The 25,574-nt window shown below is 32.8% G+C and overlaps 1 protein-coding gene across 2 annotated transcripts; it reads left to right on the forward strand.

Moving 5' to 3' along the window:
* The first annotated feature begins 189 nt into the window (after window positions 1-189).
* On the forward strand, window positions 190-25,379 carry LOC127979041 (choline transporter-like protein 4). 2 transcript variants are annotated; one of them, XM_052584153.1, is made up of 22 exons: window positions 190-345; window positions 9,954-10,002; window positions 10,778-10,851; window positions 12,584-12,662; window positions 12,747-12,846; window positions 13,736-13,867; window positions 14,518-14,578; window positions 14,663-14,786; window positions 16,163-16,246; window positions 17,018-17,130; window positions 17,492-17,614; window positions 18,489-18,588; window positions 18,880-18,972; window positions 19,304-19,406; window positions 20,427-20,686; window positions 21,002-21,096; window positions 21,977-22,080; window positions 22,164-22,237; window positions 23,092-23,162; window positions 23,249-23,343; window positions 24,459-24,543; window positions 24,630-25,379. In XM_052584153.1, the coding sequence occupies exons 3-22, from the start codon at window positions 10,812-10,814 to the stop codon at window positions 24,734-24,736; spliced, it is 2,043 nt and encodes a 680-aa protein (XP_052440113.1). In that variant the 5' UTR covers window positions 190-345; window positions 9,954-10,002; window positions 10,778-10,811; the 3' UTR covers window positions 24,737-25,379. The 2 variants fall into 2 exon arrangements, with proteins under 2 accessions (XP_052440113.1, XP_052440112.1); XM_052584152.1 differs by lacking the exon at window positions 190-345 and adding an exon at window positions 2,715-2,920.
* Window positions 25,380-25,574: the final 195 nt, after the last annotated feature.

The raw sequence follows: 25,574 nt of genomic DNA on the forward strand, positions 1-25,574 counted from the left end.
TAGCTAAATCTGACAGGAAACATCATGCTGCTTACTTGATGTTTCATGTTAAATTGAAGATTACACACAAGGTAAAGTATCGTCTAAAAATACTGATGTTTATTGTCATGTTCAACAAAGTTTAATTTGCATGACAACATTGGCTACTACAGCCCATTGACAAGAATGCAGGCGGACCACTACTAATTGAAGCCGGAAGTGAGTCGCTGACACGCGGATCGTGAGCTGAGCGCGTGTTTCTTTGATAGAGCGTGTGCCCGTGATTGTTATTCAAACTCAGTTTTGAATTCAAACTCAGATTCTTGTAATTGTCTTACCTGGCTGATTGAGGAACACGGAGATAACGTAAGTAGATTGCTTTGGCAACAGTTATTAATGGTTTGCGAGTATTTTTTATGATTTGGATCTTTTTGAAGTGTAAGTATAATGAAGTCTCTTTTAGTACTGATAAAAAAAAGTCAGAAATATTTAAAATTATTTATGTAGTGTCTAGGTATTTTTATAACATTTGATGTGTTATCTATCCGAACATTAAAGTTTTTAAATAAACGCTAAACATTTGTTAAAAGGCATCTTATTTATGACTGAAGGTATCACAGATCCCAACTCTAAGGATGTTTTTAGGAAATATTTTTTTCCCCAAAATGTTAACCATTGACTATAGAGCAGGGGTCACCTAGTCTCAGCCTCAGATGTCACACCCATGGGCCATTGCCTAAACGTCTGATGCATATGGGACACAAAAGTGGAAACACTTCAGGAGTGTCAAAGTCGTCATCGGATTGGTTGAATTGTACAGGATTTGTGCGAGACGTGACTTGGACACCGGCCCTTCAGGAATGCATTTGGTGTCCCTAGTTAATGCTTGTGTTTACCACCAGCAAAATTTCAAAATAAACATCCTGCGCAGACTCCCGATCATATTTCACATCACTGCATCCTTGTTAGGAGGCCAATAATGGATGACGAGAAGTTAATCTACCCAGCTTTCCCATGTTAGAACACAATCCTAGCTCCACCCCTGTGCTAAATGTATTAAATATTTTTAACTCCATTAAAGGGTTAATTACTTATGGGTTAGTAGTACTACTGGAAATATGCTTATTTGCTGCTCAAGAAACATTTATCAGCATCATCATCAATATTTAAAACCGCTGAGTACGTTTGTTTTTTTAGGATTCTTTGAATAGAAAGATGAAAAGATCATAATTTATCTGAAATAAAACGTAAAATAAAATCTATTTGTTTATGTGTCGCTTTATAAGAAATATATCACAAACATCCGTGTTTTATTTAAAACATTGTTGAAATAGTTATGGTTTGAGTTGCACGAAATGAAAACCTAAAAATACTCCTTCCTATAAGACAAACCCCTTGTCCAAATACACACACCATGCGCGAGACAGGAAGTAAGTCCGCAAGACTGTCTCAGGTCTTAAAAATGGTAAAGTTTTTTATTTATTTTTTATTCAAGGAACAATAACATACAATATGTTATCAAGAAAACAACAATAAAATATAAGAAAAAGATATGACAAATTACAACAAACAAAACCGTTGATGCGGAGAAATGTATAAAATTTCAACACAAAAAATGATGCATACATACAGGTGCATAGAAGGGAATTCGTGGCCTAGTGGTTCGAGAGTTTGACTATGAGTTTGAATAGCTGAATGTCACCTCATATATATATATATATATATATATATATATATATATATATATATATATATATATATATATATATATAAAATCAAATATATTTTTAAGTTCACAAACTTTCAGAGTTCTTACAGCTTTCTTATTCACAGAGTTTCTGATACTGTCAATATATATACATATTTCATTCAACAAAACCATAAAATTAGTTTTTTTATTGGTAAATTTACACTAATGAATGTGAAATTAAGTCAAAAGTAAATTAAGTAAAAGTTCTGTTCCTCTTGGTCATAATAGTCTGTAAAACCAAAGTGTATATTCTCCCATAGAAGGGAAGAACGTCTTAAACTCAGAATATTTTCACTAATAAATTTGTGGACCTTACACCGTAGTGTTACTGAGCATGTACAGTGCCAAAACAAGTTCAAGGCAGTTTCTTCATATTCTTATACAAAAAAAAAAAAAAAAGATTTCTAAGATGAATTTTCTGTGGTATCAACCCCACTTTTCTCCAGCAAATAATGCGGTTAAAATTGAGAGAACATCTTTTCAGATGGTCTTTAACAATAATGATTCAGCATGCAACACTATCGTTTACAGGAATATTACAAATATCTGTTAAATCAGTCTTAAACAGCCACTAGTTCACACTTATTAATAATTAGATGGAGACCATAGGCACTAGAAAACTTATTAATAACATGAACTGCAATTGGAATTTGGTAAAAAATAAATTAAAACTGACTGATAATAATTTTGCAATAGAGACACCCTTAAGAATACTTTCTACAACATGCAAAGATAATAATTGGGTTATAAGCAGGAAAAGATACAGAGAGAGAGAAGGAAAATACAGGAAATACGTCATATAAGTGATCAAGTGCAAAGAAAGCACGCAAGTGTGTGTATGTGGACAAAGCCAAAGTAACAAGTTTCTCAGGCTGGTAATCTTCCACCAGAAGAGCACGCGCGCGTGTCCGCGGGTGTATAGTGCGTCAGGTGAGCTTGTGGCGCTCGCAGCGGCAGGTGCCACGTGACGTCATCACGGCGCTTAGTTACTCCACTAAAGATTTACAGACAATACAACAGCACTCAAAGTAAGATCAGCGCGAGCTGATAGCGGACCTGATCGATTCAGATGAGCGCAGCAGAGCAGTGAAACAACTCGAGATCAATTCACGCGGTTATTATTGATCGTGAAGTGAAAGATGGCCCGTAAGAAAGAGAAACAGGAGGAAGAGCAAAACAACCCCGAGTATGGTAAGACTGTGTCTGAATACAGTGAGAGCTTTTCTCAGGAGGATCCGCTATAATGCATCATCTATTCAGACTTACTTCAGCGTTACAATAATCAAAATATGAATCATGTCTGGATTATGTATTGTAACACTGAATGATGTATATGAACGTCTAAATAATATGATAGAGAGTTGATAGAAGTTGGCAAGGTCGTGCAATATCAGGAAATGGAGCAATTGTGAATTACTTGCCTGTAAATTAAAAAAAGCGATGAAAGGTAATATTTCCCTAGTGAATACTGTATATTTTGTTAGTTCTCCTTCGCTCTAAAATGTTCTATATATATATATATATATATATATATATATATATATATATATATATATGAATATAATGTATATATGAATATAATGTATATATATATATATATATATATATATATATACACTCACATATATATATATATATATATATATATATATATATATATATATATATATATATATATATATATATATATATATATATACACTCACATATATACATATTCATATATACATATATATATACACTCACATATATACATATACATATATATATATATATACATATATAAATACCTATATATATGTATATATATACACACATACACACTCACATATATACATATTCATATATACATATATATACACTCACATATATACATATACATATATATATATATATATATATATATATATATATATATATATATATATATATATATATACACTCACATATATACATATATATACATACATATATATACACATACATATATACATACATATATAACATATATATATATACACACTCACATATATACACTCACATATATACATATATATACACACATATATATATATATATATATATATATGTATATAGAACATTTTAGAGCGAAGGAGAACTAACAAAATATACAGTATTCACTTGGGAAATATTACCTTTCATCGCTTTTTTTAATTTACAGGCAAGTAATTCACAATTGCTCCATTTCCTGATATTGCACGACCTTGCCAACTTCTATCAACTCTCTATCATATTATTTAGACGTTCATATACATCATTCAGTGTTACAATACATAATCTAGACATGATTCATATTTTGATTATGTATATATGCATATGTATACATATACACACACACACATATGCATACATATACACATGTGTTTATATATACATACATACATATATATATATATATATATATATATATATATATATATATATATATATATATATATATATATACACACACACATATACATACACATATATATATATATATATATATATATATATATATATATATATATATATGTATGTATATGTGTGTGTATATATATATGTATATGTGTGTGTATATATGTATATGTGTGTGTGTGTGTGTGTATGTATCTATCTATGTATGTATGTGTGTGTGTTTTTTATATATATGGATTTTTTTTAAAATAGAATTCTAAATATATTAAGCCTACTGTAGCCTTTTATAAATGTATTACATTTTATAAATTATATATATATAAAACATTTAAAAAAATAACATATATTTATTAACTTTTATTAAGTAATCATGAATAACTATGAAAGTTAGATGAATTAAGTCTGGGTAATTAAAAAAAACAACAACAAAAATAATTTGAATGCTATATCCTTTAGTTAGGTAGTTAAGTAAACGCGTGTGTATTCACAATGGCTCTGGCAAACAATAACTTGTTTTGCAAAGGTTGAGCTTGTGAACCTGATCCGGCCCTTATATTAAACAGAGCTGAACGCTCCGAAGCTGCCAAAACTGATCGTTCAGTGTCCTTCAGTCCGACAGTCTGAGAGACATTTCACTGCCTGAGATGCTGTTGTGAACTCACAGCTCATCCTGAGATCAATCTTTATGATGCCATGATATTTAAAGAGGCCATATACATGCTTTACAATGCCATAATGGATAAAGAAATCTTCATTCTTGCATGACTTCTCAGCATTATTTCAACAATCAAATGTCTCAGTGGCCTTCTTCCAGTGTACCTTTAACCAACAGGAAAGATACGTGTCTTTAAGATCATGTCTTTTTTTAGTTTATTCTGCAATCTCTCAAGATCTGTGGTTTTGTATGAGTCGATCATTGGTTTTCTTCTTCCTGCTCACCCCGCACACACCTTTTCTCTGGAGGTTTAGTTACTTGGTAAACAAGTCTGTTGGTCAGCATTTAAACTATGAAGAATCAAATATTCATAAACGCATGCATGTTCTACCTGTTCTAGAATAGCTGATGTCATTTTAGCATTAAATAGCTGGTTTTGTTGCAATGTGGAAACAATTTGAAATTGTTTCCTGAAATATATGTGACTCAGTTTTACACACACCTGTTAATGAGGACATCACAACACTCGTATTGTTTATACTGTATATAAAGCTAGTTTTAATTATTATAAACTTGCCCACTCATTAGCCCTTACATAAAGGAAACCTTATTGTATTAATGCTGATAACCTAAATAAATATATAAATAACTAACCAAAAAAAAAAATATCCAGAAGTTTTCACCATACTTCCAAAGTTGATTGATCAGATTAAGAATTGCAAACATTGTTTGTACAGCAAGTTTTGAATATGCATGTTTAAATTATGCATGTAAAAATGTTTGTTTAAATGTCAAAATAATGTAATATCTAAGTAAATGTGCACATATTTGCATACAATTCCAGAACAGAAATTTGAATACTGGATTGAATCAATACAACCAGTTTGTTTTGTTTGTTTGTTTAATTTGGATGTCTCTTTTCATTACTACATAAATCAGTAAATACAACAAGTCTACCAAAAAAGAAAAAAAAAAAAAGTTAGAAAAATCTACTGATGCAAATATATAAAGTGCAATAAAATAAAGACTTTAAAGTGTTTATTTCCTGTTTTCTTTCCACTAGTCTGAAACAAGACATTATAAAAAGTAACATGAAGCAAAATCTCAAAATGAACAGGTGCATGAACAATTTTAAAATTACACTCCAAATGTCCAAAACTGAAGGTTTTGTCGGGTTTCCTCCAAATTCTGTTGTTTTATATTAAGTTGGTGTGTAATGAAATTTCACTAATTCATTTGTTATCCAAATGCATGTTATTGATCTTATTCTGAATGATGAATCTATTAATAGGTTCCATTTTAAAATGCATTCATTTTTTTTTTTATTAATTCCATAACTAAATCTTTTGCAGACGTCTCTCAGGATTTATCCAACCATTTTGTTGATTTAAACCCCGTCCCTTTCTTACAATCAACTGCAAGGTTGCATACTTTTTTCTTAACCCATTTGAAATGGATGTATGTTGCAATATGGAAAAAAGGTCTACTGCAACTTTTGTTTAATCGCACCTTTGTTAATTCTAATATTGACAGAATAACCCACACCCTAAAAGAAAACTGAACAGAGCATGACTTCATTTCTGAATCATTTTGACGTTTATAACACCTCCAAAGGGGGGTTGTCAGGTTTCGCTCACATCTCGAGGCACGTTCATCATCAAACTATAACTCAAACATGATGAGGTTCAGCTTTCAGTGACATAGCTGTCAGTTTTTTGCAGATTAGCTGAGGTTTTATGTTATTTACTTTTGAATTCTACAGTATAGTTTTACTTTTTATACTTTTGGAATATCGTTTTCATTGCTGTCTATTCTGGAAACTCTCGTAAGCATGTGTGTGTGATATCTGGTCAGGGTGTGTGTGTGTGGTTTCCTGTAAACCTCTGTAATGCTTCACACAATGAACTCCCCGTAAAACCACATATAAAATCCTTAGCCTTTCCTTTACGAGATGCTGTAAACGTCTCTGACAGAGAACATGTTCTGTGTCCTGAGGGCAAATAACCATTTGTGTGTGTGCTGAGTGTAACACGATGCTGAACTGCACATAAAGAGGTTGAGGAACAGGTTGGTCTGATATGATAGCTGCATTGCACAAGGTTTATGTACCATTCAAAAGTTTGGGGTCAGTAAGATTTTTTTGATAAAGTTGCATTCAATTAATCAAAAGTGACAGTAAAGACATTTATAATGTAAGAAAAAAAAAGATTTATATCATGTGACGCTGAAGGCCAGAGTAATGATGCTGAAAATACTGCTTTACATCACAGGAATAGTTTATATTTTATATTTAAATAGAAACCAGTTATTTTAAATTCTAACACTGTGTCACAATATCACTGTATTTTTATCAAATAAAAACCGCTTTGGTGAGCTTTTTTTTTTATTATTACATCAACCCCAAACATTTGTATGGCAGTGTATATATTATTAGAGTTGAGAAAGCGTGAAACACTCTTAGAACAAATCAGTTTATTAATATTTGACTTTCTATTGCGAGTTGTTGTGGTTTATTAATATATGAAGAGGTGTTTGTGGTTGATTTTTCTGCTTTATTTCCTGTTGTTGTTGTACCCAAGTCTGTGGGCTCATGAGTCACACACAGCTTTAAAGAAAAAGTTTCCTGCTTTTTTTGTTGTGACTTCCTCCATTCATATTCATTTACAGCATCATTCGTACCTGTGGACCTTAAGTTTAGAAAGCAGGTTAATTTTTTACACACCTACAGAGTAGGGGTGGGCGATATCTCGATATTTAAAATATATCGAGATATTTTTTAAACACGATATGGATTTTGACATATCGTATATATCGATATATTGTTTATATTCTGATTCCGCCACTTTGCTTGTTTGCCTTCCCTGTGCTGTGCTCGCCCCCGCTCGCTCGCCCCCCGCCTCCTTGCTTTTGTCCCCTCTCACCTCGCGTGTAGAGAACTAGTCAAAAAAAAAAATTATATGGAGATACTTCAGTTTTAAGGCGTAGGGCGAACGGCAGGCAGATGTCTACTGTAGGGCCCAATGAAACGCGGACGGAATCGCGGAATCCAGTCATAAAAAATTTAATTTACAGTTTAACGCGGAATGTCACGGAATTGGTCAAATTTTAAATGAATTAATCAAAAGTCGGTCATGCACTTACATCAAATCGCGAAATGGACTAATATCTGCAAATATTAACCCGGAAAAGTCTATTTAAATATGAATCCTGCATGTTCTGCGTGTCTGTGCCAACGAATGGAGCAGAAGCGCGTCTTCATTCATTAAACACGGAAGCTCGCATAACGCTCGCGCTGATTTCGTTGTCTTTCCTCTCTCTAAATAAAGACGTGAACACATGAGGAACATCTCCAGAACTGCACTGAGAGTCACTTCATGAGCATCTGACCGTTTGATTTGAGTAAGACTAGCTCATATCACATACACAGAACTGTAAAGGTAAACCCGTCAAAATAAAAGTATTTGACAGAAATCTATTACTATTGTACAGATAGCCCAATACTACTACTATTAAAATGAAACGAACATAATTTTATAAGGAATAATCACACAACATTTCTCCCATGTTTTATTTTTAATAGTAAATCCCCTTTGTTTACCAAAAAATAAAGTTTGCTTAATTTTAAATAATTAAAAGATAAATTAAATGAATGTTTTATGCCTTCATTTGATAATCAGAAAAATGTAAATACACAGAATTTCTGAAGGGAAAAAAACATTTCACATAAGGCTATTTTAAGAATGATTTTTAACTAATTAAGTTGTTTTTATGCATTTAAATAATGGCACATGCTAAAACACAGAATTGGGTAACAATAAAACATATGGTGAAGAAAAAAAATAAAATGTTTCATAGGCCCCTTAACATGTAATATTTGCCATATTTGTTTTTGCAGTAGTTTTTTGGGGGTTATTTTTCCTGTAAAGATATCGAGATATATATCGTATATCGAGATATAGCAAAATGTATCGAGATATATTTTTTGCTCCATATCGCCCAGCCTCATCTGATTACAAGAAAGATGAACGTTTAGGATCAGAGTCTACAGATCCTCAGACAGATCAGATGTTGCCTTTCCCGATCATGGCAACAACTTGAACATGTTTTCTCTTTAGATGCGTGAACATGATCCAAATATTAAACTCGCATACAGTTTTCCACAGGCTTACATTGGAGAAGCCATTGCAGATAGATTAATACAAATAAGTCATTGCGATAATTTTTGCGATTTTTTTTTTTCATTAGTTCGATTGATTTAACTGCTTTCAGTTTTCATACAGCCACTACGTCTAAATGGCACTGCATCAGAGCCTTTAAAATGACGATTGTCAAAAGAAACATTTCTTGAGAACCAGAATCTAAAATCACATTGAGACATATATAACACTTCTTGAGTTACAGGAGGAAAAATAAATAAATAAGAGGGATTTTGGCACTCAGTATGTTCCATGTTACTGTTCAATCATTTAAATAATAAAAAATCATGTCAAAATCATACTTAAAGAACCAGAATTTAAAAGGACACTGACATTCATTCTTGACTTTCTTCTTCATTCATTTGTTGGTTTTACTCCAGACTTGAGTTGAGCTGAGACAAAAAGCATTTCTCATAATTAATCAGAGGTGTGCATGTGGGCGTGAACACAAACGATCAGTCTTGCTCAATAAATGATCCCATTCAGGAAGATCCTGAAGCACCTGTCCTGATCAGCAGCTTCATTAGAGGAAGTGCTCAGAAACACTCATGATTACTGACCCACTTTGTGTCTGCCGCGTGCCTCTATCTTTGAATTCAAATGATATTCAAATCATCTGTCTCTGTTTCCTCTCCTGTTTAAAGGCTAGAAAAGCATCAGTGGGACTTAACTGACTAAATAGTTTATGTAGTCTGTACAAATTAATTTGGACACCGCAGGACCATTTAAAATAAAGTGCAAAATGATCAAATATAAAATAAACACTTTCCTTATTCAGTCACTTACATTTGAACGAGTAAAAACTGTATTTTATTTGACTCATACTGTTGAGATCTTTTCGTCATCTTTGAAAAGCAGCTTACAGAATGATTTTAGTATGAAATGTAATATATAATATATTCATGTATTAAATGACACACGCTGACCACTGATCTAAACTCTTCCTGTTTTTCAGGTGAACCAGCTAAATATGACTCCACGTTCACCGGCCCAATTCACAACAGGTGTGTATGTGTCAGTCTCACGAATGCATCTCCACAAAATTAAAAGAATTGGTTTTAAAATGCAAATTTAATTTTGCATTGTGACATTAGTCTGGGCCTGGGGACTGCAAACTAGATAAAAGTTACACGACAGCACTACAGTAATACACGCTGGTGTTTTATCTCTGAGTTTTCAGATTATTCTGTATATTTATAATAGTTCTCATTAGTTTTTATAAGTTTACCCCCCCCCCCCCCATTATCAGGCCATCCATCATTAGTTCACCATTGGATCCTCTGCAGTGAATGGGTGCCGTCAGAAAGAGAGTCCAAACAGCTGATAAAAACATCACAATAATCCACAAGTAATCCACAATACTCCAGTCCATCATTTAACATCTTTTGAAGTGAAATGTGTGTTTGTAAGAAACAAATCCAGCTAAAATAGAAGTCTTCTATCCTTAAACTTGCTTCCTCTAGTGAAAATGTTGTGTAGTCTGAATCAGGAGAGAAATACTGTATGCACGGATGGTCTGGAGTGGATTACTTGTGGATATGTTTTTATCAGCTGTTTGGACTCTCATTCTGACGGCACCCATTCACTGCAGAGTAAATTTCTCCCAATCTCATCTACATCTTGAATGGTACTTTTTACATAGTACATTTTCAGCAAATACATTTTTTTGGGTGAACTATTCCTTCAGTGCTTCATGAATAAAAATGTATTTCTTTTGAATCTGTGGTGAAATACGGTCTCGTTCTGTAAGGTGTGTGCTTGTGTCTTGTGTGTCTGTAGGAGCTGTACGGACATCATATGTTGTGTTCTGTTCATGCTGGTCATCGGCGGTTACATGGTGGTAGGAGTTCTGGGTAAGATCTTGTTCATTTCTCTGTCTGTGACTCATCGATGTTCAGCGCTCAGATGCACACATACTGTGAACTCTGTGTGTGTGTGTTTAGCCTACTCTGAACTGAAAACTGTGTGGAAATTGAACTCTGTCTGCCTCCCTTAACATGCAGTATGCAAATACTGGAGAGGGCAAGGGGTTATGGGTAACACAATGTGATTGTTTCTGCTGAAAGTAGAAATACACACAGACACAAGTTTATTTAGCTGTTTATCTGAAGTCCAAATATGTTTTGATATAAAACTAATTATAACGGCCATACACTGACAAAAACCACAAAAGAAGACTTTAGAAAGTAATTTAAACTTAATTGATCTTTCAAAGCCATAAACATTCCATTCAGAATTTAGGAATTTAATTCAAATTTTTAAATTGCAAATCTTAACATTAGTCATAGTTTAAACGTACTGTATAATGCTGTAAAATAAAACGATATACAATTATTCAGTATGTAAATATTATCAATAATAGTTTGAAATGTTTGCATAAATTATGACATTTGTTTGAAATGTTATGTTATATTTCTGGTTCATTGGCCGCTGCTTATGCTTTGATTATGTTGTGATTGTTCTGTGATTGTTCTGTGATTGTTCTGTGATTATTCTGTGATTATGCTGTGATCATGTGATCAGTTAAGCAAGAGCGCAGCACATCTCAACACTCATAAGGGTGTGTTCTGTGTTCTCGCGTTCTTCCGAGTTCGTTCTTCCAAGGAAGCTTAGCAAGACCGGTCTCCGCGAGAACACAAGTCCTTTCTTTTTGTTCTTGGAACACCCTTATTTTCCCAGAATGCTTTACCAGCGTTTGTTTTCTTGGAATTGCAGTTCAACTTCCTGTGTGTCGGGGCCAATGCAAATTCAATTCACACTCATTAAATGAAAGGGAGACAAAATAAAGTTCTGAATTTCACATGATAAAATATAAACAAAAGACAGTTACACATTATATTTAGAATTTACAGTATCTTATTTACAGTTTTGAATTTTGCACAAGATAAAATATAAACAAGACAGGTGCACAAATATTATATTGTTATGTTGTTTATATTTTATTTTATTATATAAATGTTGCATTATATTAAAATGCTTTGCTTTGATAATGTGTACTTCATTAATTGACTATTTTAGTTTATAGTTTATCATCTTAAACCTCAGTATTCAGACATCTGTGATTGTGGTAGATCTCATTAAACTCTCTCTGAGATGATAATGAAGGGCAAACGAAACACTAATTAGAGTCTAAGGACTTCCATTGAACTAATTAGAGTCCACAGTTACAGTTTCTAAGACATTACAGTGAAAATAAAGCATGCTTCAGGTGTGTTGTTATGGACCGCACGAAGCAAAGTGTCTAAAAACCCTTGTAAACACAGTAAAAGACAGTATTACACAGCCTCGAGTCAGGTCACATTTATTTCTGTAGCATTTTATAGAACACAGATAGTTTCAAAACACATTCACATCAATAAACAGGAAAATAGTGTAAATATTGCAGAGTTCCTATTATATATAATTCAATTCCAGCTATAATGCAAGCTCTACAGAAGACAATAGTGTCATTATTCAGCACTGATTATGAAACTAAATCAATTTCTCATGTTCTATTATAAGTATGATATATATATATATATAATAATAAGTACCATAACATAGCTGATGTGTGTGTTTCATGTGAAATGGTTTTGGTTCCTGCAGCCTGGCTGTACGGAGATCCTCGACATGTGTTGTATCCCAGAAACTCCACGGGAATGTTCTGCGGAATCGGACAGAACAAGTGAGATCCGCCGTCAGTGTTATAGAGAAGTCAGTCATCCGTGTGTTTGCAGTCGTTTGATGCTCGTGTCCTTCTGTCTCTCAGGGACAGACCCAGCATCCTGTACTTTGACATCCTCAAATGTGCCACAGCGACTAACATCATGGCTGCCGCTCTGCAGGGTCTCCAGTGTCCCACCACACAGGTGCCGCATGTCTCATAGCAGCTCTGTTTACAATGCTAACAAGAGTTTGACCCCAGAGAAGTACAAATATAGTAATGTGCTTCAGATTATAGTTGCTGTCTTTTGTAGAAAATGTGGATTACAACATTTTTGTCTACTAAAACCACTGAACTATGCATACAACTAAAACCATTTAAAAGATTTTTGTTGCTATTATATATATAATATTTACATGCATTTCCATGTCTATATTTATATTCATATGAATTATATTATAAATAATTATGTTTAATATATAAACATAACATATTTTTCTGAAATATATATGCATATGTGTGTGTATTTAAATGTACATAATAAATATACACCGCACACATACATACAACTTTTATTTTGGATGCGATTAATCACAATTAATCATTTGACAGCACTCATATATAGTAATTTGTAGGTAGTTCTTTCTATATATTTATTTTTAAAAAGCTAATAAAAATACACAATATAACTACTTAAACTTTATTCAATCATATATAATAAAAATAAATGTATAGAATGAAACAAAAATAAAATAAAGCAACTGAATGATACGAAATACTGATCAATCATGTTTTGAATTTGTGTATATATATATATATATATATATATATATATATATATAAAAAAAAACTAGTAATTTTTTCCACTTTCAATTTATAGCTCTAAATTCTTATCATATGACAGATATTGGCTCGTTTTTGCCTGTTTTATTTCCCCTAAGGGATTTAAGGATACAAATCTGATTAAAGTTGGTACTTTACTATTTCATGAATCGTGATGTTTGTGCTGAATGTGTTTGATATTTATTGTTTGTGTGTGATATTTATTGTTTGTGTGTTGTAGGTGTGTGATATTCATTGTTTGTGTGTTGTAGGTGTGTGTGAAAACGTGTCCGTCACAGTTCTGGATTTTGCCTCCTAGCGCCTACTTCTCAGGGGCAAAACCGGCTGATTTTTTCAATCAGGAGTATTGTGTCCCATCCTTCCAGCTGAAGGACACTAAATATGTGAGTATGTGTGTGTAAATGATGACAGGATTGTTATTTGTGACCTGTGTGACTTTCTTTCTTTTGTTCAACTGTCATTTATTGTCAGTCGTCCTCTTCCCTGCTGCAGATTATATGTGACCCTGGAGCACAAAATTAGTCTCAAGTCTCTGGGGGGATATTTGTAGCAATAGACAAAAATACATTGTATGGGTCAAAATTATCCATTTTTCTTTTTTGCCAAACATCATTAAGATATTAAGTAAAGATCATGTTCCATGAAAATAATTTGTAAATGTCCTACCATAAATATATAAAAAATAAATTTTTGACTAGTAATATGCCTAGTTAAGATTTAATTTTGAGAAAATTAAAGGTGATTTTCTCAATATTTAGATTTGTTTGCACCCTCAGATTCCAGATTTTCATATAGTTGTATCTCAACCAAATATTGTCTGATCCTAACCGATCATACATCAATGGAAAGATTATTTATTCAGCTTTCAGATGTTGTATACATCTCAGCGTCAAAAAATTGGCATTTAAGACTGGTTTTGTGGTCCAGGGTCACATATGATGACTGATTGTTTGTATTTCAATGATCTGTGCCTTAGTAGTATGTTATCTAACAAAGAAAAATGAAAAAAAATTGGTTGTTCCCTCTCTCTCAGTCGGTAAGGGACATCGTGGATAAACGGTTGTGTCCTTTATTCTACATGCCGACAACCTCCGGTGAGTGACAGAAGATAAAGAAACAGTCATTATAAGCAATAACCCATCCTAATAATAACTTCACCCCTCTGTCTGTGTGTTTAGTGTTGGGACGGTGTTTGCCCAGTTTGGGAGGAAATGCCTATAATTCCAGTAACATTCCCAAAAACTTCAGTCTTCCTGGATTGAGTGTAAATGAGACACTGGCAGCGATCACGAATGCCACAGGGTAAACACACACACACACACACACACAAGGAAACATTAGTACCTCTTATGGACTAAAATATCCTGATTTACACACTAGTAGTCGACTGATTCATTAATATATGTTCATTTTGAAATTATCCGATGATTACCAGCCGTGATGTTATTAACTAAAACTCTGAAAAAAGCTAAAATAAAATGTATACGTATAAAATAAAAAAACACAATCCAATTAATTGATAAACATTATAATAGTATATAAATAATAGTTAAATAACGCTGTTGAACATAAGTTTACTAATTGTTTGGCTGATTAACAGCAGCGTTGTTATTGTTAACTAATACTAAAACGATTAAAATTAATTAGCTTTAATTTAAAAAAAGATCAAATTTGAACAATTAAAAATACTTCAAACAACAAAACTCAAGATGCATTGGCTGTGATGAGATTCAAACTGAAACAAGATTAAGCTGAACTAAAACTAAATATATGAAATATATATGAAAGCTAAACAAGATTAATAAAAATCACTAAAGCACATAAAGATGACCAAATCTTGTGCAAAACTTCATAAAAAATTACTTCATATATATTTCATTAAAATAGATGTGAAATGTGAATTATGTTTCCAAAACTGATTAAATTATAATGCCTGGGTTTGTTTTGTTTCGGGTTTTTTTTCTTAAAAATAAGTAATTTTTGTTTGATTACAAATGAAATTGAGTGAAAGATATCTTATTTAATCTTTGACATAATCTGTTTTGCATTATTCTGTTTCAATTTATCAAAATGTCTGAACGATTGTATAAAATATGTATTATATTAAATCTAAACAAGTACATGCTGTCGATTTGTATTGTTTTTCTATACAGCTAATTATTAAAAGTGATGAACTGACTCAATCCCACACACTGACCTCACTAGAAAACCTTTGCAGTTTTATACTGAAGAATATATAGTTTGATTCTTTTATATGTTGTTCTGAGGAGGTTTTGTCAAATTTAGCATATTCCCGAGGACACATTGTTTCTTAAAGTCTAGTAATGACTTCTGCATGTGTGTGTGTGTGTGTGTGTGTGTGTGTGATACTGACACTTGTCTCTCTTGTTGTCAGTGCTGGAGGGGCCACAAAGTGAGTGACAGATGTGTGTAGCAGTAGACTTCTGTGTGTGTGTGTGTGTGTGTCTGACTGTAGGTGAAGGATGTGTAGCTGTAGTCGTTTTAAAGCTTCTCGTGCGTCTGTGGCTTCATCCAGAGCTTCATTTGTGAGCTTCGACAAATGCTTTGTAAAGTTTGTACAGCTTTACAAAGGGAGAGAGCAGCCCTCCCCCCGGGACGCTGGGTCTGTGTGTGCCGGAGCACATGTGATGATCCTGACCGTGTTTCTGTGTTCACAGCGACATCACAAACAGCTTCAACATCAAAGACGTCGGTCTGAGGATCTTCGAGGACTTCGCCAAGTCATGGCAGTGGATCGTAGCGTGAGGCCAGCTCTTATGCATGACATTTGAAACATTGATTTCAAATACTACATTTCTATTAAATTTCACCATTTAAATGTTGAAAAAAGATCAACTGTTTTCTTACATTTCTATTTCTATAGATTTTTTTTAAGATACAGTTTATAAAATAACTTTATTAATTCATGATTACATTTATTCTTAAATATTGTACTTGATATAATATATTTATTGTGTGTGTGTTATATATATATATATATATATATATATATATATATATATATATATATACATACATACATACATACATACATACATACACACATATATATATATATATATATATATATATATATATATATATATATATATATATATATATATATATATATATACATACATATATGTGATTAAAATATATGATTGATTAATATATTGATTGATGTTTATATATATTTTTTGATCAATCATATTTATTTAAAAACACAATTAGATACAGACAGATAGATGTTATTAAATAATATTTAATAATAAAGGATAATATTTAATAATAAATGTAATAATAATAAAATTAATAACGCTACTTCATAATGATTTATAAACTTATGTTATAAAAATTGTAAAAAAAAAAAAAAAGATGTATAATTCATTCAGAAATAAACAATTAATTGATTTGAACTATTAAAATATTAGAAATTGCATGCACATCCTGGCATTTATAAGCGGGAGATTTTCTACTCTTGACCCAAGGTTCTGTGAGTCTTGTGTGATGTTTGTCTCTGTGTGTGTCAGTGGTCTGGTGATTGCGATGGTGGTCAGCGTTCTCTTCCTGCTTCTGCTGCGTTTCACGGCTCCGGTTCTCGTCTGGGTTCTCATCATCGGCGTTCTGGTGGTCGGCGCCTTCGGTACGGTCACCTTTGGGTCTATTAAACACTTATCTTAAGTTGTTGTTACACTGTGTCTTACTCAGGTATGTCATCCTCAAGTGATAGATCTCATATCTGACATGTTCATCAGAGTTGTGCCGTGGGTATCAGTGTGCATCTAAGGTGTTTTCTGAATCTCACTGAAACATCACGTGCTTTAATAATGTACTAGATGCTGGACACACATAGATGCACATGATTTGACTGATGATTAATGAATAATGAATGTTCTCGTTGTCTCTGTGCCGATCATGTTTTTGATGTCTTCTTTATAAATCGTGTTGTTTTGAGTCTGTTGTTATCTGATGGTGATGTTTTTCTCGTTCTTGTCTTCTGTCAGGGATCTGGTACTGTTATAATGAGTACATGTCTCTGGCGAGCTCGAACCTGTCCTTCAGTAACGTGGGTCTCACCAATAACGTGCAGGTCTATCTGCAGGTGCGGGACACCTGGCTGGCCTTCTGTGAGTCACTGCGCTTTTGTGTTTCAGTGGAACACTAGAACCTTATAAAGTCAGTTCAGGTTAACGTGCATACAGTAAGTGCACAACAAAAACCTGCTGTTTTTCAACTTCTGACCAGTTTACAATGCGAAAGGAAGAAATAAATCATAATAAAAAACTGTACAAATAGATTAAACGCAATAATATTAACTAATAAAATAAAACTGTAATGTAATATAAGTAAAATAAATGTTATAATAATTAATTTTTTTCTTTACTTTTGCTCCCTCATACACCATTATATATTAATTATACAGAATGTTATCAATTAAGTGAAAAAGGGATAGATTAAATCCTTTTTATTTATTTATTTATTGAAGGCCTATTATTTGTTAATGCCATAATAATAATTTCATAATAAGTGTCATTTCCACAGAAAGATATAAAAACAAAGCAGTTAATTAAATTAGTTTTTGTACTTTAAAACCGAAACGAAAACCATAATAATATTTTCACTAATTTCAAATACAAATTATATATTTAAAAAAACTCAAAAAAAAAGAAAAAATCCCTGAAAACAATAATCTTAGTTTTAAATCCCTATTAAAGTTTTTAACAATTTCACAACTTTTACAGATATACATCTATTAATTATTATTATTTTTACATGTTATTTCCTTAAGTATACTTTCCCTTATATTCTCTTTTTAAATAGCATCTGAATACATTTGGGAAATAAATGTATTATATGCTTTATGCATTATCTGTTTAATTGGAATGATCACCCAAATTTAAAGCACATAATTGATAGCTAATATGTAGTAATTGAATTGAATTGAATTTCTCAGGAAACGTCACTCATTCAGTCTAGTGACGATCTTTCTGTCTGTTACAGTGATTATTCTGTGTATCGTCGAGGCTGTTCTTCTGCTGGCGCTGATCTTCCTGAGGACTCGTATTCTCATCGCCATCGCTCTTATTCAGGAGACCAGCAAGTAAATACACACACACACACACACACACACACTTGGGGTTTTACTGTCTCTCTCTCTTAAACATCTCACAGTAGTTATAACCCAAAACTTGCTCAGAAACACACAGACAATCAGTGCTCACGCATTGCACACACATGTGAAATATTCTCATCATCAATCATGAATACTAAAACATATCATCATATTAATGTTTGAACTGATTCAAAGAAGTACAGTTTTCAGTCTGGAGGAGTTTGACTTGAGTAGTGAGTAAACGTGTGTGTGTGTGTGTGTGTGTGTGTGTGTTTCCAGGGCGCTGGGTCACATGATGTCAACACTGTTCTATCCCGTCATCACGTTTGTGCTGCTGTTGGTGTGTGTGTCGTACTGGGGAATCACAGCGCTGTATCCTTCACACACGAGTGTAAACTGATCTAGACTGAAGCATCTGACAAATCAGTAAATGTAGCTGTAAACAGCCAAGCTGATCTACTGAACATCACCAAACTGAAGCGAAACAAATAGATCTGCTTCAGATGAATGCATCACCAAACTGTGTTTTTCTCCAGATCCGCAGTCTTATTATTCTACCCCCGAGATACTGAATCGTTCTGAGTTTTTATTTTTGTAGTAATGTTTGTGTATTGTATGTAGTGTTTTTCTCATAGTGTATGAGTGTATTGAGTGTGTTGTCATGTTTCATGTGTTGTGAGTCTTTAACCGAGTGTGTGTTCAGATATCTGGCCACATCTGGAGCTCCGGTCTACAAGGTGGTGGCCATGAACACATCACAGGGAGACTGCAGCGTCATACGAGCCAACCAGACCTGCGACCCGGAGGTCTCACACACTAACTAACTAACTAACTAAATAAATAAATATATTAGTGTGGTCAAATGATTAATCGTGATTAATCGCATCCAAAATAAAAGTTTTTGTTTACATAATATGTGTGTGTGTGTGTGTGTACTGTGTATATTTTTGTATATATAAATATACACACATGCATGTATATATTTAAGAAACATTTTATATTTGTATATCAAATATATTTATACATGATACAAATATATACATATATACATAATAAATATATACAGTACATACATGCGTATACAAAACATTTTTATTTTGGATGTGATTAATCATGTTTAATCATTTGACAGCATTAATATATATATATATATATATATATATATATATATATGTATAATATGTAATATGTATGTATATGTTATTTGAATGTATGTTTTTAAAAAGAATTTCCTCTGCTCACGAAGGCTGCATTTATTTTATTCAAAAATAATGAATAGAAAGCTCAAAAGAACACAATTTCTTTGACATGGACAAAACTTTATAAATGTTTTTACTGTCACTTTGGATACACTGAATGCACCCTTGCTGAATAAAAGCAATAATAAAAAAACAACAACTTTGGATTAGTTGTATTAAATAAAATGTAAATAAATAAATACAATGACTCATGTAAAACAGATTAACAATCATACTTAATTGTTGTATTAGACCATGCTTTATTGTATTGATTTATTTAATTTTTTTAAACATCTTTAAAAAAAAAAAAAAAAATTAAATTGCGGGGACATTTTCAAATAGTTTATCAAATTCACACTTAAATTGTTCTTTTTACATTTCAATGCAAAAAAAAATTAATTAATGAACAAGAAATGAAAATATGCTTTAAAAGCATGTTGTTTTCTTCTCTTGAGATATAGCATGACTTGTGATCCATGGTCTGGTTTAGACACTGAGATCTTCTCTGCAGCTCTTCTCAGCAGAAGCCCTGAGTCTCCATGTAATGTTGTGAATAACTGAGATCTGTGCGTCTGTCTCTCTCCACAGACGTTCAACAGTACGCAGTATCCCACGTGTCCGTCTGCGAGCTGCGTCTTCATCAACTATAACTCAGAGGGCTTGTTACAGAGGAACCTCTTCAACCTGCAGATCTATAATGTGTTTGCGTTCCTGTGGTGCGTGAACTTCGTCATCGCTCTGGGACACTGCACACTCGCCGGAGCGTTCGGATCTTATTACTGGGCCTTCACCAAACCGGCAGATATCCCAACATTCCCTCTGATCCAGTCCTTCATGAGAGCGCTGCGGTAAGACACACCAAACACAGCAGGCCACACAGATCAGAGAAGGAATATGGGTTACTGGTGGAAAATAAACTGTGGTTCAGTGCTAACCACAAGACTGGAGGCTCTTCAGATCAAATGACTTTCACAATCTGATTTACTCCTATATAATGATACAGAAATAAAGATGTACAGTACATTATTTATCTGAAGTGCACTGTAAGAGCGTGTGTTTGGAGAAATCCCTTCATGTCGGTGTTGTTTCAGACTCTAGATGGCGCTCATGAGTCCAGCTGTGTTTCTGAATATGTGAATCTATGATTTCTTGATTTGTGTCAGGTATCACGTGGGCTCTCTGGCGTTCGGCGCTCTGATTCTCACGCTGGTGCAGATGGTCCGGATCATTCTGGAGTATCTGGACCACAAGTTCAAAGGTCAGAGGAGATCCTTCTGTCATCTTAAAAAATGAAAGTATTTTTTTATATTATATTTAGTGTGTCAGCACTGTAAAAAAGTCATTTTTAGTATTTACTTGAGAAGCAAAATTACTAAATTTCATGTTATATTTGATTTTCTTTTGTTTTTTTAAGTGTCTTATTTATGAATGTTTAGGTATTCATACTGGAAAACAGATTAAAATAAAACTTGTTTTTGCTGTGTGTTTTTTTTTTTTTTTTTTTTTGTTAAATGTGGATTTGTAATGTTTGGGTTTAGTGCAGATGTCTGAAATCAAACATCACTGCAAACACCGATATTTGATTCATTTTATTCTGACTCCACACCAGTGTTTATTTAGTACTATTTATATAATATTATAGTTTTTATTAATACTTTGAATATTTACAATTTTTTTTTTAATTTTGTGTTTTCATCATTTGTATTAGTTTTTTATATATATATTATCAGGTTTAGATTTATTTTATATTTCAGATTTAATTAATTAATTTAAAAAGGTAAAAAAAAAATTTTTTTTACATTTCAGTGCTTCACCTTATAAATGTATTTCAGTTGATTACTAAGGGAACAGTTTTTTTTTTATCTATTACGTTTTTTTTTTTTCGGTTTATTTCAATTAGCAAAATTCTTTTTAATAGTTTTAGATTTAGTTCATGATTATAACCCTGCTTTAAAGTGTTTTCAAACACTGTAAGATGTCAAAATGTTTGTCTAGAATCTAGATTGACTTTGACTTTGTTGTTGTAAACAGCAATATCTACCATCAGTCATGAGTTGATATATCATGTACACTGATCAGATGTTTCACTGAAAACAGGTGTTGAGTGATGAACTGTGTGTGTATGTGTGTGTGTGCAGAGGCTCAGAACCCGTGCACGCGCTTCATCATGTGCTGCCTCAAATGCTGTTTCTGGTGTCTGGAGAAATTCATCAAGTTCATCAACAGGAACGCTTACATCATGGTACACAAACCCTCTCTCACACACACATACAATCATCAGCCGAGAAGAGAGTGAATAAACATGAGTGTTTCTCTGGTTTGTAGATCGCTATATACGGGAAGAACTTCTGTGTGTCTGCTAAGAATGCCTTCTCTCTGCTCATGAGGAACATCGTCCGGTGAGAACACAGTCTGCAATCATTCTGCTGTTAATGACTGAAGCATCAGAAAGTGCATGAAGCACAGAAACCAAACCACTAAAATGAAATATTACTTTCTTCCTCAGAATGTGGTTATTGCAAGTTACAAGCCTGTGATTGCTGCTTTCAGTGTTGCATTGAGTTTTCACGTCACAGTTTTGCTGTTCTTTGCTTTGCTTGTTTTTTTTTTTTTTTTCTACCATGGAATAAACCTTTTCAAATTTCAGACTTTTTCTCACAAATGTAAATTTTATAATTGCAAGTTACAAACTCAGATTCACAACTTTACAAAATATAGTTAATGAAATATAAATGTAAATTTTTTATGCGAAATCTATTTTTATGTATTATTTCTAAATGTATTTATTTTTCTATTAAGAGGTAGGTTCAATCAAAATCATGCTAAATTTACAGCAAAACATTTTTTACAATTATTTTTTGTGTATTTATTTTAATTTGATATGGAGGTGAAATGGGTGTTCATTTAAAATGTACCTAAATTTTTTCTTATCTTATATTATGTAAATGAGTTCATGTACTTTTATTTAGTAATTAGTTATAAAATAGCAAAGATTTTGGTTTCATGCAAAGTTGCATGAGTTTTTCCCCCATTACCGAATAAAAGATGAAAGGTAATTGCGACTTTATATAAGTTAACAACCTTTCATAGTTTTGGGCAAAAGATGAAAATTTTATTTTTTTATCGTGTGCATCATCAAGTCACATGTGGTTACAGGAACAGTGTTATAAAGCTGTGAAGTTCTGGTTCCTCATGAGGAGGAGATGTGTTGTTTGTGAAGAGCTGACGGTGTTGTTGTTGTTGTTGTGGTCAGGGTGGTGGTGCTGGATAAAGTGACCGATCTGCTGCTGTTCTTCGGGAAGCTGCTGGTGGTCGGTGGAGTCGGTGAGAGATGCTGATGTTCAGACTCTCGTGGGATCTCTGGAGCTTCATGTGTGAGCTGAAGCTGATGACGTCTGCTCTGTTTTCAGGTGTGCTGGCCTTCTTCTTCTTCTCCGGCAGGATTCAGACTCCAGGAACCACGTTTGAAACTGCGGCGCTCAACTACTACTGGATGCCCATCATAGTGAGACTCACATTCACACATCACATCACTGACTCACATTTGATCACAACCTCACTGACATTATGATGTCGTCATCTTTAAATACTCAATTCTGATTGGTCTTTTCTTACATGTATTTTACTATATGTCACATACAGTGATCTTGTGTTCAGCATTGCAGTTACAGACTGAACAACTGAATTTCACCAAACCTGTCAACTATTTCACCCCAAAAATCAAAAAGAAATAAGAAATTATATTTTGCATACTTGTCCTTTTAAAGATATAAAGAATTGTAACTATGACTATTACTTCTGTTGTTGTATTTCTTATAATATCAACAAAAATCAAGCTTTTCTACTACACAGTGATCTTACTATAATCATAATAAAAAATAAAAATAGCATTTAAATAATTTACTGTAATGCAAATATATAAATAAAATTTTCATGCAAAATTTATGGAAAAAAATATTTTCTTATTTTATTTGTTTGTTTGGTTGGTTGGTTTTTGAGGTTATTATTTTTATGAAGTGCAAAATCTAAATATGTCTCTCATACTCTCTCTTTGAGCATCCTTAATACTAAAACATCTGGAGGTAAACTAGACCTAATAAAGGAACATTATATCTTGCATACATTTTTATTTATTAATATCTTTGCATTACAGTAAATTTTTAAATGCAATTGTAAAATATGAAAAATATATATTTTTTATTTTTAGGTTAAAATCTAAATATGATATATGATAGATATGAAATATGATAATCTAAATCTCGATGAAAAACATAGACTTAATAAAATACAAACATTTTGTGTAAAAGTAATTTTTATTTACATTACAGTAAATATTTTTGGAAAATATAATTTTCAATAATTTAATTATTTTATTTGGTTTTGAGGTGAAATGGGTGTTTTCAAGTTCAAATCTCTCTCTCTCTCTATATATATAGTATCATACATTTTCCTCTTAAATTCCTGTCACTTCTGTTCTCTGTATTTTGTTGTTTAAGTGTGTTCATGTACTTTAATTCAGAAATTAGCTGTACAGTTGCAAACATTTTGGAATGAGATGTACAGTGGAATCAGACAGTGGCAAATGTTTAGTTTTATAAAGTGTGTGTGTGTGTGTGACAGACGGTGGTGTTCGGTGCGTACATGATCGCTCACGGCTTCTTCAGTGTGTATAACATGGGTGTGGACACACTCTTCCTGTGTTTCTGTGAGTATCACACATATATAACATAACATACTGTGTGTGTGTGTGTGTGTGTGTGTGTGTGTTTCACTGTGTGTTTTGTCGTTCAGTGGAGGATCTGGAGCGTAATGACGGCAGTCCACAGAAACCATACTTCATGTCCAAGAACCTGATGAAGATCCTCAACAAGAAGAACAAAGCGCCCAAGACGGACTGAAGATGAAGGTTTCTGACTTCATTCTCTCAAGCACCGTCACTTTCCTCCGAAGCGTGAAGATCCCAGTGTATCCATGTACAGATGCTTTTAAACATTTCCTTTTTTTCTTAGACCTGTTACTGAAAATATCTGAGCCTGATCTCAACAGAATCAAGTGTAACTCCTGAAGATTAAGATCACATCCAGACTGCTGGAAACCGTTTTACTGATTTAAAAAAAACTGTTTGTCCAAAGCACATGCAAGAAACTTGGATGATGTCGTCTGTAAGCCAAAGCATTTATTATTAGCTTTATTATCATTCTAGCAATATATTTGGTTCATGCTTTTAATATGTGAGATGTGCAGAGTGAGGATGTATTACAGTACTGTACAAATGACTGTTTTTGGTGCAGATTAATAACTGAAGATCTGTTCTTTCTAGACTGCTGAACGTTTTTAAAGCTGTAATATATGAGATCTGATACTCCATAAACCTGAAGGAAAGCCGCAGTTTGAAATGTTTTTATAGTTGCAGTAGTGCATGCTCTTTTCCCATTTTTATATGATTTTCTGCTCAGTTATGTGATTTAGTGTAAACTGGAAATGAACAGAGAATATTTATTTTGTAAGACGTATACATTTAATAAAAAATGCTGTATATTACCGAATGCTTGTTTTCAATACAAACTGATACTGATGAAAAATAACAGCTGGATTTATTCACTGAACTAAAGCAAGCCTTTATTTATCTTCTAGTTTTGTTTAGAAACAGAAAGAGTAAGAAATTAAACTGCCATAAATATACATTATAGTTTGGTTTGGTCCTGAATACTTCCTTCAACTATAAACCAGCAGAAC

Source organism: Carassius gibelio, chromosome B19, assembly GCF_023724105.1.
Source record: "Carassius gibelio isolate Cgi1373 ecotype wild population from Czech Republic chromosome B19, carGib1.2-hapl.c, whole genome shotgun sequence".
NCBI lineage: Eukaryota > Metazoa > Chordata > Actinopteri > Cypriniformes > Cyprinidae > Carassius > Carassius gibelio.

Bases quoted from the DNA above. Each gene is read 5' to 3' on its own strand.
- LOC127979041 (XM_052584152.1), top strand. From the start codon at position 2,869: ATGGCCCGTAAGAAAGAGAAACAGGAGGAAGAGCAAAACAACCCCGAG. The intron at 13,868-14,517 runs GTGAGTATGTGT...CCTCTCTCTCAG, and splicing joins AGCTGAAGGACACTAAATAT to TCGGTAAGGGACATCGTGGA. The intron at 24,544-24,629 runs GTGAGTATCACA...TTTGTCGTTCAG, and splicing joins CACACTCTTCCTGTGTTTCT to TGGAGGATCTGGAGCGTAAT.